At 37.7% G+C, this 15,139-nt stretch overlaps 1 protein-coding gene across 2 annotated transcripts in view; it reads left to right on the plus strand.

Moving 5' to 3' along the window:
* The window catches only part of Galntl6 (polypeptide N-acetylgalactosaminyltransferase like 6), a 984,872-nt gene that overhangs the window by 120,688 nt on the left and 849,045 nt on the right, over nucleotides 1-15,139 (plus strand). Inside the window, exons 5-6 of one of the 2 annotated variants that reach the window (XM_028757777.1) lie at nucleotides 514-531; nucleotides 11,542-11,557. The exons of the other annotated variant lie outside the window; for it this stretch is intronic. Of the exons in view, the coding sequence (XP_028613610.1) occupies nucleotides 514-531; nucleotides 11,542-11,557 (34 nt within the window). The remainder of the gene's footprint in view (nucleotides 1-513; nucleotides 532-11,541; nucleotides 11,558-15,139) is intronic. 2 annotated transcript variants of the gene reach the window in all.

Below are 15,139 nucleotides of genomic sequence, written 5' to 3' on the forward strand. Positions count from 1 at the left end.
AGAGGGAGGGAGGGAGGGAGGGAGGGAGGGAGGGAGGGAGGGAGGGAGGGAGGGAGGGAGAGACAGGCAAAGGCCCAGGTCTTTGAACTAGGTCGGGTTACTTACAGTCTTGAGTAGTCTGGAGTTCTGATGTGAGTCTCTGTGGGTAGATCATTAGATGGGAGTATGCTTCAGCTAAGTTTGCTTCACACTGGGCTCCAGTGGTAGGGTCATGTCTGCTCCACAACAGGGCTAGGCTGCTCTGAGGGAGGCAGGATGCAGGAAGTTGACCTGGCTTACCCAACACTGTCGCTGGGCAGGTTTTGATCTGTAGGGAAGGTCCAGGACACCACTCGGCTTCAGGGATGGGGAAGCACAGTGTGAGGTGTAAGACAGCAGGATCTGGGAGCTGCAGAAGAGCTGAGAACAGAGTAGGGTCCTGTAGGTTGGATCTAGCTTGGGGCCAGGAAGTTAAAAGGGTGTGTGTATGGGGGCAGGGGGGAGGAGCTGAGCTCCAGCTGCTCCCAAGGGGAGGGTCTTGGCTTGATGGAGGTGAAGGGCTAGACAACATCTCGATAGGCAAAGGCCTTCTCCATGGCTCCCCAAGGCAGATCCTGAAGAGGCAGTCTGTGGGTTAAAGAATTTATTGTCATGGTGGAAGGTAGTTGAGTAAGACCATACCCCACTTCTCAGGGTGGACCTGAGGTTGAATGTCTTTTTCAGGGAGGAGTGTCTGGGAAGGAAAGCTTATTAGCTAAGTCCTCCAGGCTTTTAAGTATCTCATTAAAGTAGAATTCTGTTTTGAGCCTTTGTGACCACAGGTCAAGCCCTTTACCTGTGGAGGGGATTGGGGCTTCGCCCTTACCTGACTGATGGCCACAAATCTGGAGGGCTGCTGCTAGTGACTGGGGCCTGGTTCCTGGGAATCAGAGGAAGCACCTACAGTCCCTTCAGGGTCAATGGGGCTTCTAGTTTTAGCTCAACCAGGAACCCCTCAAGGGAACACACACAGCAGGTCTTAACTTAGGTCACAGGTGTCTTCTCTTTATTTTTCACCCCATTTTCCCTGACTCCTGTCCAAAGCCATTTGGAAATAAACAGGCTCTCATGCCTCGTATCAGGACTTAAGTGTCTCAATTATATACTCATAAGACAAGGGAGTTGAAAGGCTTAGAACACGAACCTGCTCTGTGATTTATCCTTAAAATTCCAAGAGGATGTTATTAAAGAATATTTAGACACCATTCCTACAACAACGCAGGACAGGACTGTAACTTCACTGAGAAAATTTGACCACAGTTGCCTTATCACTTTGGTGAAACTAGAAGGACTACGGATAAGAAATGCTCAGTTTCATGTCCCTGTTACTTGTTCACCTTGGTCTCTTTGAGAGAGAAGGCTAGATTCCCAGATTTTCATTTTTTTTTTTTACATTGTCCATGGTAACCAGTTATTATTTCAGTCTGTACTGTATCTCTTTTTGCAAAACTGTAAATCTGAAGTGTGAATCCCTGGTTTGTTTTCTGAACTCCCCAATTCTGAACCAAGAATGTCTATCATGACCTCCTTCCATAAATCCTGGGAAAACTTTCCAAACTGAACAGCAGCTCTAGTCTCCTAAAACTTAAAAGAACGTGCTGTCATTTTCCCCCATGCACTGGGGATAGAAGGTTAAAATAGGCTAAAGTAAACAAAGATAGGCTAGACTGCATCTCTGTATCATTCACAATGCCAATATGGGAATATGGAAAGTTTCAGACAGTGGTGCACACAGGTTTGGAGAGTAAATAGCCACGCAGAATGGTGACTGGAAATTTCACACTTAAAATACTACAGAGAACAGTCAGAGATGGAAGATACATGTTGTTAAGTAGAGATATGGATTTGACTTTTCATTTTTTATTTGGGAATAGATATTGTTATTATTTAAACAAATATCAAAATTCAACACAGCATAGTAACAACATAAGGAAGGATTTTTGTGTGTAGTCTACAGAAATTATACAATGTGTAGGTAACCTGGGATTATTACATAGAAAATAATAGAAAAACATAGACTAGTGGCTTCTATATTTACCTATAAGTCCCTCCAATTAATGATGAATTTACACTTTAATAAGCATGGATTTATGCAAACTAACATGGCCTATTTTATTCACAAACACAAATATCTCCTTCCATTCAAAAGTTGTCACTTAATAAAAGTTTGGAAAGAAGCCAAGGACAATAAGGACAGACCAAGTGGGCACAAAACCCTGTCATTTGGAAAAGATGTATAACAGATGTCCAAAGTAGATAGCATTGTATTGCTGACTTCGTTAGCAAATCATAAATGCCCAGTGGTAACACGTCTGCATCAGTGCATGCTCTCCCTCTCTCTCAGGGCATTGTGATTTAAAAATGTAAACGTTCACATCAACCAGACTTCTTTAAAAATAAGAAGGTTTTTTTGTAAGGTGGACATTATTTTCTTTTAGTCCTCATGAATGAAATATATAATGCTTGTAGTATAATCAATTCAGTTTCCAAAAATTATTCTTCTCTTGTGCAATAATAAATCACTATATAAAACATTTATTAATGCCTGTGGGTACACAATACTGGCATAAAGAGGCTGCTATGACTTGGACTTAATGAAAATCAAGGCCAATAATATAAAATCATGGGACAAAATACTTGAAATCATATTTTTGTGATGAGAAATAAACCCAAAGAGTGTCTATGTAGTACTCTCATTTCCTTACTCAGCCCTCAGTGAGTGTGTGCATTTTTCCTCCTTGCACTGGTGAGGAAACACTGTGGCCTCTGCTTTTGACTTTCTAACATCACTGAAATGACAATAGAAGTCACTCTATTTATCTCATAGTAGGTATTATCTCATGGCTAACACCATATCTTTAAGTCAAGTCCCCAACAATGCCCGATAAAAATTTCAACCTGAGCCTACAAGACCACATTTCACATTGTAAGCATTTGCTATGAATCTCAAAATCAAACACATTCCTCAATTCATGTTCTTATCTGTTCAGTGAAAAATTCTATTGCCTTTACTGCTAGGTGGACCAATTTTTGTTTCTCCACTATAACTCAGAGTCACACGCCAAACAGCTCTTGGGAAACTTATGTATATTTCCCGAATTAAAAAGTAACATAGTTTCTCCACTACTAATTTGTCTTTAAGGAAAGAAACTCACTGTCTCAAATTGTTTACAAAAAGAATGAAATTTTCAGAAGAATCAATATTGCTTTAATTAATAATATTTTAGAGTTCAATCTAAGGAAATTATCAATTATCTATTGTTTATTGAACTAATAGTTTTGAATTTATTTGAAAGGGTTTTGAAGATTTCTTAACATGATATAAATATTGATTTTTGAAATATTATACCAGTCGATTTTGAGGGAACATGAGTTATATGAGAGCAGGTAATATTTTACTGAATACTCAATCTTTTCTTCAGACTCTGATTGTCAAAAATTGGGACGTTCTGACAAAAGCATTTATTTGAATTTTTCTAGTATTTACCATTATTTTAATTCTTTCTCAACATGTAAATGAATTAAAACTACAGAGTAAGCTCCCAAGATAAACAGTGCCATGATATTTTAATAAAAAAATTCCAAAAATAAAGAATACACTTAAACACAAATTAAAACAGAAAAACAAATGGATTTCTGTGATGTTCTATGACTGGTAGGAAGAGCTATGATTTTTCTGTCTTATTTTAGTTATTTTCTGACAACTAAACATTGACTATAACTTAACAAGAAGAAGCCCAGTAATTATTAAACAGCCACATGTCTCTGAATTTGTGAAATAGATACACTTGTGGCTAAATCTGACAGGTTTTCTTTCAGGTACTTCTACCTGCCTTGCCACTTGCCATGAATTTATAAACCTACTTATTATTTTAGAATAAAGGCCAGTCTCACATGTAAAATTCCAAATGCATCAAAGATGTCAGAAAAACTAATTCATTTTTAATTGTGTGAAATTTAAGCTAATCCATTTTCAGAGTATCATGAAAGTCCAAGTGTTAGAAATGTACAAATATTGTTAGTTTTTTTCCCTGTGACTATTTATCTATTCCTAGGTCTCAGCCTAAGGCAAAATTGAGTTTGAAATACAAGCTCCTTCCCTCTCTTCATGTCTCTGCAACAGTTAGTGAATACAGAGTTTCTCTGCACTTTGCCTTATTTAAGAATTCTGACTTCTAGTCCAACCTTTCTATTATACTTCAGTGCCACCTGTCACACTCACCTGACATTTCCTCGCATGATATTACTGTGCAGTGGTCGACCATCCATGAAATTGTTTTACAAGGTTGCTTGCATGAGAATTCAGGAAAGCATTAGTTTTTCATATCCAGCATGATATCATCAGGAGATTGGCTTGGATTTTTTGAAAAAGAAACCCACTGTATAGTGTGAATTCACTTCAAAATTGAGAGCTGGATTTGTGAATACTCTGAAGAAAAAGTTCACTGTCTTTTTGGGGGAGGCACAAGTGGAATGTTTTATGGCTGGTAAATACAAATTACATGGATATTTATCATAAATATAACTAGTGATGGTCACAAAAATAGAGCAGCAGCAGTCTCTGGATGGCCTTTCCTTCAGTCTCTGCTCTCCTTTGTCTCTGCATTTCTTTTTGATAGGAGGAATTCTGGATTAATATTTTTGAGGTGGGTGAGTGGCTTATATGTTTTAAACAATAGCTTGAGAGCTGTAGATGGCTTGTTTGCTGATATAAAAGATGAATACTAGCACACACAATAAACTTCTGAGGAGCCATGATGTAAGGAAGCCGTGACCTTCAGAGTCAGACAGCCTTGGTACGTGTCTTGCAAAGATTTCTTTGCACTTTATGTGCTCCTGGACAAATGACTACTTTTTAAGTGATGGATAATCCCACCATAATGACAGTATTGTGGGTTTTTTCCTAAACTTGTAAGTTTCTCTAATAAAATGCTGAAAGTCTCAGGAGAAACACATTGTATCTCCTTCAACTTGTCTCATTAACAATTTCAATGAAATATTAGATTCTGTACTCAGGAAAGGAAAAAGAAAGAGGTTTTTTTTTTTTAATATTCTTTTAGTTGAGACAAAACTGTATCACTTTCTTTCCTTTTTTTCTTCTAACTTCACTAATGTATCCTCCCAAACCCATCACCCAACTCTCAGGTTAACAACCTCTTTTTTTTTCATCATGGTTGCTGCACACCCAGACACACCCAGACATGTGCAAATATGTATGTATAGTTATATATGTGTGCATATAGATAGTTGTATGCAAACACATGTATATATCTAATATATTATATGTACAAACACACACATATATGTGCATGTATATATATATAATATAAACTTGTGTGTTTTAAACAATAGCTTGAGAGCTGTAGTTTTTTTTCTAATAAAAGGATGAACACTAGCACACACAATAAACTTCTGAGTGGCCATGACGTAAGGAAGCCGTGACCTTGAGAGTCAGACAGCCTTTGTGTGCGTCTTGCAAATATTTCTTTGTTCTTTATGTGCTCACTATATAAGACATTACTCCAGTCCTGTTCATGTGGCCATTTCTAGGAGAGATTGTTTCACAGCAAACTTTCTGGGTGTTATCTCTGTTGAGAATTTTCTACCAATTCTACCTTAATATTCCCTGAGTTATAGACATCAGAACTGTGATATACATGTTTAACTTGATGCTTTGATCTCCAGATGTGTTAATCTTTGCACTATGTCCAATCGTGGTTTTCAGTGATGGCCTCCACTTGTGGAAAAAAGAGTCTTCTTTGATGAATGGTAGCTAGATTTCTCTGTAGGTACAAGGCTAAGATTTAGAAAAGTTTAAAGAATTGTGCTGGTCTAGCAAAGTGGCAGTCACAGAATCTTTTCTAATGTCCATGACCTTACTAGACCCAGACAAAATTTCACTCTCATCTAGTGGGAGTTCTTGAAATTCTTGAAAGTCAAAGGTGAAAATCAGAATTATGGATTCGGAGCTATATCCTTGTCTGACTCACTTATAAAACATTTATCTATCTTCTGCCTTTGTATGCATGTAAAGCAGTGTGTGTTAGTATATTTCACTGAATGCCTATTCCTATCCGAGGATCTACTAGTGATTGATGGATGCTGGGGAGGGAGCATAGTTTTCTTCAGGGATGCAGCTCTTGAGATGTTACTTCAGTAGACTGTCCTGTACCTTTGACTGCAAAGGCAGTACTAAGTGGACTCAGTGAGCTTTTAAAAAATGGATACTTTAGGTTAGGGGTACAAGTAGCAAGATATGGGAGAAATTAGAAGATAGAAATGGAAAGTGGTTTTGATCTTGATTAAACAGATTATATTCATATAAGAAACATTTTTAAAATAATTTATTATCATAAAAAATAAAATATAAACCTCACTATTTTAGGTAGACTGAGACGTTTTAAAAAATAGAGGTCAATGCAGGAAAAATTTGAAATACAAGAGTAATTAAAATTAAGACTTCATGATAGTGAAAGGTATCTGTCTTTGACTTAGATATCCTCCATTTCGTTAGTTATATTAAGATACACTATCTTCATATTTCTTTGTATCTACATTCAATTCATTAGAGAAGAGATATAACCTATGATTTTCTGTCTATTAACCTATGGTTTTAGTGAACTTTCAGTTTCCAAAACAGCTATGAGATAATAAGTTTACAGGGAGATGAATTTATTTTGGAGACTTCAGCCATCAGTTGCCCTTGTTGCTTTGGTCAACACAGTGCATGTTTGTGAGTCCTCATGGAGGAAACCTGTTCAGGGTATAGTCAGGAAACAAGAGAGAGGAAGACACATGGGTGATATGTCAAAATCACCTAAAATCCATCTACTAAGCCCACCTTCCTGACCTTCGTCCCAATAAACCCCATTTCTACCTCTTCTAAGAACTGTTTCCAATGTACAGACCTTTGTGATATTTTAAGATTAAATTCATTATTGGTTTTTTTCTCTTGTGTGTGTGTGCATGTATGTGTATGTGTGTGTTTGTGTGTGTTTGTGTGTGTGTGTGCACATGTAAATACACTTGCATTTGGGGTTGGCAGGAGCAAGAGGACAACTCTCCTTGGCCTATAGCTTACCCAATAAGCTTCAATGGCAAACCAGTGAGACTGAGTTATCCACCTAAGTTCACATTCCCAGGGCCAAGATTATAGTTTCATGCTAAAATGACTAGAAATCTTATGTAAAGTTCATGGATTGAACCAGGACCCTTACTTTTACAAGTTCAGCACTTTCATTATTCAGGGTGTTTCCAAAAACCCATCTCCACCTAACCTAAAAGGGGGGACTTCTGCCCCTAGACCAAGCAGAGAGGGGCCACCCAGAACTCCCTCTGACAGGCGATCTGAATTCTTGCTTAGGCTGCGAGGCTAAGCACTGCAAGGGAATATCAATAAAAGATAAAAATATCTATCTGGGTTCTCTGAGGGACAAGCCTGACTGCATAGGGGTTGATGTCAAAAGTATCCCCTCTCCAGGAAAAAGACATTGGGATGGGTATGGCTCTCATGCCTCACTGGACAACGACAGGGTGACTGGAGCCATTACAAGGTCCCCTTCAAATACTGGAGGTCAGGCCTCTATCCCCGCCTTCGAAAGTTTAGAATTGCCACAGCCCTTCTATACTTAGAGAAGGGAAGAGATGTCGGGGCAGCCTTGCTTACCCTCTGTAGGCCTAAAATCAGGCATAGGCCTAAAATCAGAAATAGGCCTGTCATACATGTATACAAACACCAAGTCTTGGGTCTCAGTGGAAAAACATTAAAACAGATGGCTATAAGCTAATGTCAACAGGCTGCTTTTGTGGAAATTTATAAGCCTGAATAGTCATAGACCTTGGCAGATAATACCAACTTAGATAAGGACAAATGAGTCATAGGCAGATTCATAGTGACCCTGAACCTTCACCCAGCTGATACTTGGTTCTGAAGATATCTGTATTCCCCCTGAACACCCACAATCCAGTGTCATTCTCTTCCCCACATCCTGCCTTTCTGTGTTTATACCCCTGTGTGAATTAATTATGATTTGAGAAAACATTTTTAAAAAGGAAAAAAAAAGAAAAAAAAAACAAAAACAAAACAAACAAACAACAAAAAAAAGAAATATCCTTGGCTTTTTAAGATCCACAGTATAGCACATCGTAGTGAATATATGTTTATAAGGAACCATTCGGTACCACAGGTTGGAAGTTTCATGCTCAGCAATCTGCCTGCATTGTGAAAGAAGCTTGATGCTTGGTTGCATGAAATCACTCTCTCAGCCTTCCAGATATCCTGTCTTGTTAACCCACAAATACTATCTGATCATCATTCTTTCATATAGGATACCAGAGGCAATTAACTTTGCAAAAAGTCAGCATCCACCCCAAGCATTTTCTCCTGAAATATGATCTTTTCCCACTCATGCACAGTGAGTTTCAATTTTGTATAAGATGCCAGATATATACGGGGAAAGCCTTTCATATTTTTGACAGTAGGGAGCACTTTAAAGCCAAGTATCCTTTATGCTTTTAGTTTTTAGTAAATGCCAACTGTATCTGCTCCACAGTTGGCCACTCCATAGCTACTTTGAGGAAGTTCTTTATTTCATTTATCCTCCTGAAGACCAGAGTACTTCAGTTGTAGCGTGGCGGGTTTTTCTACCTTTAAGAAAAGATCCTGATTCAACAGCCTCCTTACTTTCTTTTATGGCTCTTCACTGTATAAAGAATTCATTGGCATTCTTGCTTCAAGCTGGCTGAACTTTTTCAGTGGAGACAGTTCTCAGCAAAACTTCATGAAGATCTGTGTGTGGTGTTATTATGAGTTCTTAAAAGTGCCTAGTGGAAAATATGTCTCTGTTACACAGGCAGTATTCATTAAGCATTTATCTAAACCTGAGATGGGAGTGGGGGAGGGAAAGAATAAAGGAACCTATTAACTTAAGTTTAATGAAGTGGGATATATGAAGCCTAAGCGTATACATCCAACATAGTATGCTTGGAGTTTTTCAGAGAATATTTTAATGTTTCAGGGATCATTTTATTTATTGGTAGCATAATAATGTGTTAGTATAATAATTTTATTATCTATAAAACAATGGAGCAGTAAAGCATTTGAATATATGTGTACAATTGAAGAAGGTGGAAAGAAAGATATCACAACTTAGACTAGTCTAACCTACAGAAATAGTCTGTATCTTATAAGTAATAAAAAAATAGGAAAGCTAGCCTTTTTGTTGAGAGATATAAATGTCAAACTGTATGACATTTGCTAAGATTATTTGTATTCCTCTATTTTTTTTTTGGGGGGGGATGGTTAGGATAGTAGTCCTTGTTCTAGTTTTTATGCTGTGTGAAAGAGGCTATGTGGAAGCAATTGGGTCAGTAAGAAGTTTTTTGTATGCAAGCATCACAGAATTTCTGTTTTCCATAGGCTTCATAATCAGATGAGTTCATCAGTGGTCACAAGGGTACAGTGTGGTAGATAACTGGAAAAACATTTTTAACATTTGGCCTTGGCTAACTTTGGAATTCTGTAGCAGAGTCACCCATAAGTCTGAAACTCAATTCTTACCGTATTTGACCTCTGAGCCAACAACCAAGTGGAACTGATGAGAAATTTAATGTTTATTTAATGCAAAAGCTTTGCTACTGGTAAGTGGTATACAAAGTTCTTTGAACTGCAAATAGTTCAAAAGGTTATTCATATCTATACTAACCTTCATGGTTAATTTTTTTAGTCTTCAGTAAAAAATGTCCCACAACTCTTCCAAACATCACCACCCGGTATGGACCCTAAAGTCTAACACTCTGGGACACTTCAGATACAAATCTGAACATTCCTGCTAACCAAAATTCTCCTGTATGGAGATGGAAACAAATTAAAAAATAACTCTTAGTAAGACATTTTTCCAGCACTTATCATTGATAAGTAGCCATCAGTGTCTTTCTCTTCTACTTAGGGCTTATGATAAAAAAGTTACATCAAATAATTCTTAGTTTTTGTTCTCAAAGGAAATATAATTGGACAAAGACTTGAAAACTTTTTTGAGATGGACTTCTACTTGATTTTTTCTTAATGTACATGTCTTCTTGCCCCCAATCTTTTATGTTCTTTATACTTTCTCAGAGGAAAGAATTTAGAAAGTAAAAGAAGCAGAGGAAAGCCACTTCTGAGACAGAGTTTTAATTGAAGTGCAAATCCATGAACAAAAACTTTCATTTCCTTAGGATTTCTATAGAAATAGTATTGTCAAAGATAGACTTTTATGTTTAGTAAAGATTTGTAACTTTTGACATCAACAGAATATACTTGTTTACTTCTTATTATTTTTGATAATGATTAAATCAGCAATGTCGTATGAGTATTTCTTCTTTATACAAACCTATTAAATGGGTTTGATTTTCTCTCTTTATATTCTAAAGTAATCTTATCAAAGTTAAATAATCACATATTATAACCTAAACAAAACTAAAGAGGACTTGCTATAGCAAAAGGGAAATACGTTTTGTAGTTCATCTTTGACTTAATAAAGGCAACAGTAATTGCATTCAAACAAGGAAATAATTTAAGAAAAAAATTTCAGAATATCTGGCCAGAAACACACACACAAACATGACTCGAATTGTGCTACTGGGCAATAGTGGCACATGCCTTTAATCTCAGCACTTGGAAGCCAGTGGCAAGTGAATCTTTGTGAGTTTGAAGCCAGACTGGTCTATTGACTGTGTTCCGGAACAGTCAGGCCTACATAGAGAACTCATGTCTCAAAAATGACCTCCTACCCCAGCACACAGACCTATATACATTGTGGATTCTAGGACTTGAGCTCAGGTCCTCTAAAATAATATAAGTTGTGTGAATTTTGAGCCATCTCTTCAGACAACCAAATAAATGAACTATTACTCTTGATTCATTTTTTCCACTAAAAGCTGATGAATCATGAATTTTAAGAATATAAAAGTGAAGAATTTTGACTTGTTTTATGTAAGGCCATTCAGACAATTACAATATTCAAGAGTTAGTTTGCTGAAAATGTATAATAAAAAATGACAACAATTAAGCCTCTGGCTTTTTACTGTGACGGTTTCTTTTCCCAAAAGATTTTGGAAACGTCTCTTTCAAGAACTCCTTATACAAGGATAATTAATAAAATTTTAGGGGCAAAACAGTGTTAAGGAAATCAAAAGAAATTTGGAAAGACCCATTGAGAAGATGACTTAAATGGGACTCCTTGCTCATATGATGACATGTTTTTAAGGTGCTTAATTTCTGTTTATTTGAACAGAATGCTCAAAGAATTTAAAACTTCCTTGTTACAACCAACTCTCCAGACACAGAGTATGTTACTACTTAGATTCTAAAACATATATCAAGACATCTGTGAAACAGTTGCAAGGAATATAATTGGTTAAGTTTTCATAAGTGATGACTCCCGGGTGTGATCACTCAAGCATTTGAATATCCAACTAGAAATATTGTGGGGCTATTTTGACATGTTTAGAATCTGCTTTCTTTTTACTCTCAGAGGCTTTTAGATACAAGAAAGGATTGGTAGCTTCCCCATGAAACAGAAACACCTTGACTACTGTTATGAATTATTAAAAATTTCAGGACTCCCAAGTTACAAATAAAATCAGTGTTTAAAGTTGATGTGCATTGATCCATCTATTGATTTCCATGAAGGTTCTATAAAGTGGATTGGTGCTGATGTTGGCATTTTATTAGTGTATACACCCTTCACTAACTCTTCTTTCCATTGAAGACCTCGTTCTTAATCTAAATTTATAACATGACATATGGTCATAGATAGATATGGTTCATAGATATTTGTGAGGAGTATATCAATTTTAAAAATAGAGTAAAAAACACAGTACAAAACATTAGATTTTTTTTCAAGTTAATTTTTCTTTAAATTTGGCTTCTTGACTGACAACTGTTATTTTAATCTTAGAAGTATACATTTTTCTTTTTAAAAATGTACTTATTCACTTTACATCCAGATCACTGTGCCTCTCCCATTCTCTCTTCTCATGATCCCTCCCCCATCCCTACCACCTTCTCCTCTGATAGGATAGAAGCACTTCCTGGATATCCTCCCACCCTGGAATATAAAGTCTCTGCAGGGTTAGGGACATACCCTCCCATTAAGGCCAGACAAGGCAGCCCAGATAGAAGAACATATTCCAAACACAGGCAAGAGCTTTAGAGAGAGTCTGTCTCCCGTCCAGTGTTTTGTACCCATATGAAAACCAAGCTGCATATCAGCAACATATGTGTGGGGATGCCTTTGTCTAACCTGTGTATGTTTTTTGGTTGGTGATTCAGTCTCTGAGATCCCCCAAGGGTTCAGGTTAGTTGACTCTGTTGGTCTTACTTTGGAGTTTCTATCACCTTCTGGGCCCCCAATCATTCCCCCGACTATTTCATGAGAGTCCCCAGAATACATTCAATGTTTGGCTGTGGGTCTATGCATTGATTTGATTCAGCCACTGGGTGGAACTTCGTAGAGACAGTCACGCTAGGCTCCCATCTGCAAACATAATAGCTTCAGGGACTGGAGCTTGTTTATGGAATGGGTCTCTAATTGGGCTGGTTATTGGTTGGCCATCCTTTCTGTCTCTGCTCTATCCCCTGTCTCTGCATTTCTTGTAGACAAGATAAATTTTGGGTAGAGAGTTTTGTGAGTAGGTTTGTGTCCTTATCATTCCAAGGGGATTCCTCCCTTGCTACAGGAGATAACCTCTTCAGCTTTCATATACTCACTGCCATGCTTGTCAGCTAAGGTCACCCCCATTGATTCTTGGGTGCCTCCCCTATTCGAGATTTCTGGAACGTCCTCAAGGCCCCAACCACGATTCCATTCCAAGCAGATTTCCATTCATTTTCATGGCCATCTGGTCATCTCTCCTGGCTCTCCCCATGCCTGATCCTGATCACCTCATTCTGCTCCCCATCCCCACGCCCATCCAGTTCCCTCCATCAATCTGCCTCCTATCATTATTTTAATAATTTCCCCCCTCCCGACTAAGTGACATTCAACCATCCTTTCTTGGGTCCTCCTTCTTATTTAGCTTTTTAGGTCTAAGGATTGTAGTGGAACTATCCTGTATTTTATGAATAATACCTACTTATATGTGAGTACATATCATGTATGTGCTTTTGGAATGAGGTTATCTGCAAAATTCATGTTTCTGTTTTGAACTGCTGAAGAGTATTACATTGTGCAGATGTGCCACATTTTCTATATCCATTCTTCCTCTATGTCATTTCCAGTTTCTTGCTTATTACAAATAAAGCTGCTGTGAGCACAGTTGAGTAATTTTCTCTGTAGTATAGTGGGCCATCTTTTGGCTATATGGCCAGGAATAGTGTAGGTTGGTCATGAGTTAGAATTATTCCCATTTTTCTGAGAAAATGCCAAATTGCTTTCCAAAGTGCCTGTATAAGTTTGCACTCCCACCAATAATAGAGGAGTATTACCCTTGCTCTACATACTCACCAGCATGTGCTATTACTTGAGTTTTTCATCTCAGTTATTCTGACCAGTGTAAAATGAAATCTCAGAGTTGTTTGATTTGTATTTCCCTTGATGACTAATGACTTTGAACATTTTTTTAACAAGTGTTTATTCAGCCATTGCATATGTTACATTATAATGTATTCTCTTTAGCATTATGAAATTATTTGGACTATTTATCTGAATACTTCATTCTTTTGTTTTAAATAGTTTATGGTATATTTAATATATTGCAGATCTTTCAACGAGATTTACAATGTTTATTTTTAGATAGTTTCACTTTTGAAAAGGCAGTTACTGGGGGGGGGTAATATTTGGAATGTAAATAAATAAAATAAATAATTAAAAAAGCAGTTATTACTGCCACAACCTTTCTATACTTAGAGAAGGAAGGAGATGTCAGGGACAGCACTGCTTACACACTGAAGGCCTAATATCAGCCATAGGCCTAAAATCAGTCATAGGCCTAAAATCAGCAATAGGCCTGTCATGCATGTATACTAACACCAAGTCTGGGTCTCAGTGGAAAAACATTGAAACAGATGACTATAAGCTAATGTAAACAGGCAGCTTTTGTGGAAATTTACCAGCCTGAGTAGTCATAGACTTTGTAAATAGGTAGCTTTGACAGACAATACCAACTTAGATAAGGACAAGCGAATCATAGGCAGAGTCATAGTGACTTGTCCCCTGAACCTTCACCCAGCCGATACCCAGTTTTGAAAGATATCTATATTCCCCCTGAACACCCACACTCCAGTGTCATCCTCTTCCCCACATCCTGCCTTTCTGTTTTTATAACCCCTGAGTGAATGAATTACGATTTGAGAAAAAATAAATTATAAAAAAAAGCAGTTATTGCCTATTGGTCTAGGTGAATTTTAGGATAATTGTTTAGGAAAAATTTCTTGTGTTTTTTGACAGGAGTTTCATTTGATATATATAAAAAAAATTGAAAAAATCTGGTCTCTACTGGTTACACTTAGTGACACTTCTTTAAGAGCTTCTCTGCCACTCAAGATTATTTTGTTGAAGAAAAGACTGAAAGAAAGGTGGCCCAGTGACTGGGCCAAGTTGGGATCTGTCATATGGTCACAGGGTAGGTGGGCAACAAGGCCTAACTCTATTACTGATGCTATGATGTGCTTATAGACAGGAGCCTAGCATGGCTGTCCTCTGAGAGGCCTTCCAGCAGCTGACTGAGACAGATGCAGATACTTACATCCAACCATCGAACTGAAGTCAGGACACCGATGGTTGAATTATAGGAAGGATTGAAGAAGCTGTAGCTAACTGCCACCTTATAGGAAGACCAGCAGTCTCAACTAACCTGGACCCAGAGACTAAGCCACCAACCAGGCAGCATATACGTATTGTTCCAAATCCCCTGGCACACAAATAGCAAACTACCTCTGGCATCAGTGGGGGAAGGTGTGCCTAATCCTCAATAGACTTGAGGCCTCAGGGAAAGGGAATGCCTGATGGGGGTGGGGGAAGGGAAAGCACTCTCTCAGAGGCAACAGGGAATAGGAAAGGGATGAGGAACAATGGAAAGGGGCACTGGGAGGGGGCAATGTGTGGAATGCAAATAAATAAAGTAATTTAAAAAAAAGATT

Source organism: Grammomys surdaster, unplaced genomic scaffold (assembly GCF_004785775.1).
Source record: "Grammomys surdaster isolate TR1022 unplaced genomic scaffold, NIH_TR_1.0 126182, whole genome shotgun sequence".
Classification (NCBI taxonomy): domain Eukaryota; kingdom Metazoa; phylum Chordata; class Mammalia; order Rodentia; family Muridae; genus Grammomys; species Grammomys surdaster.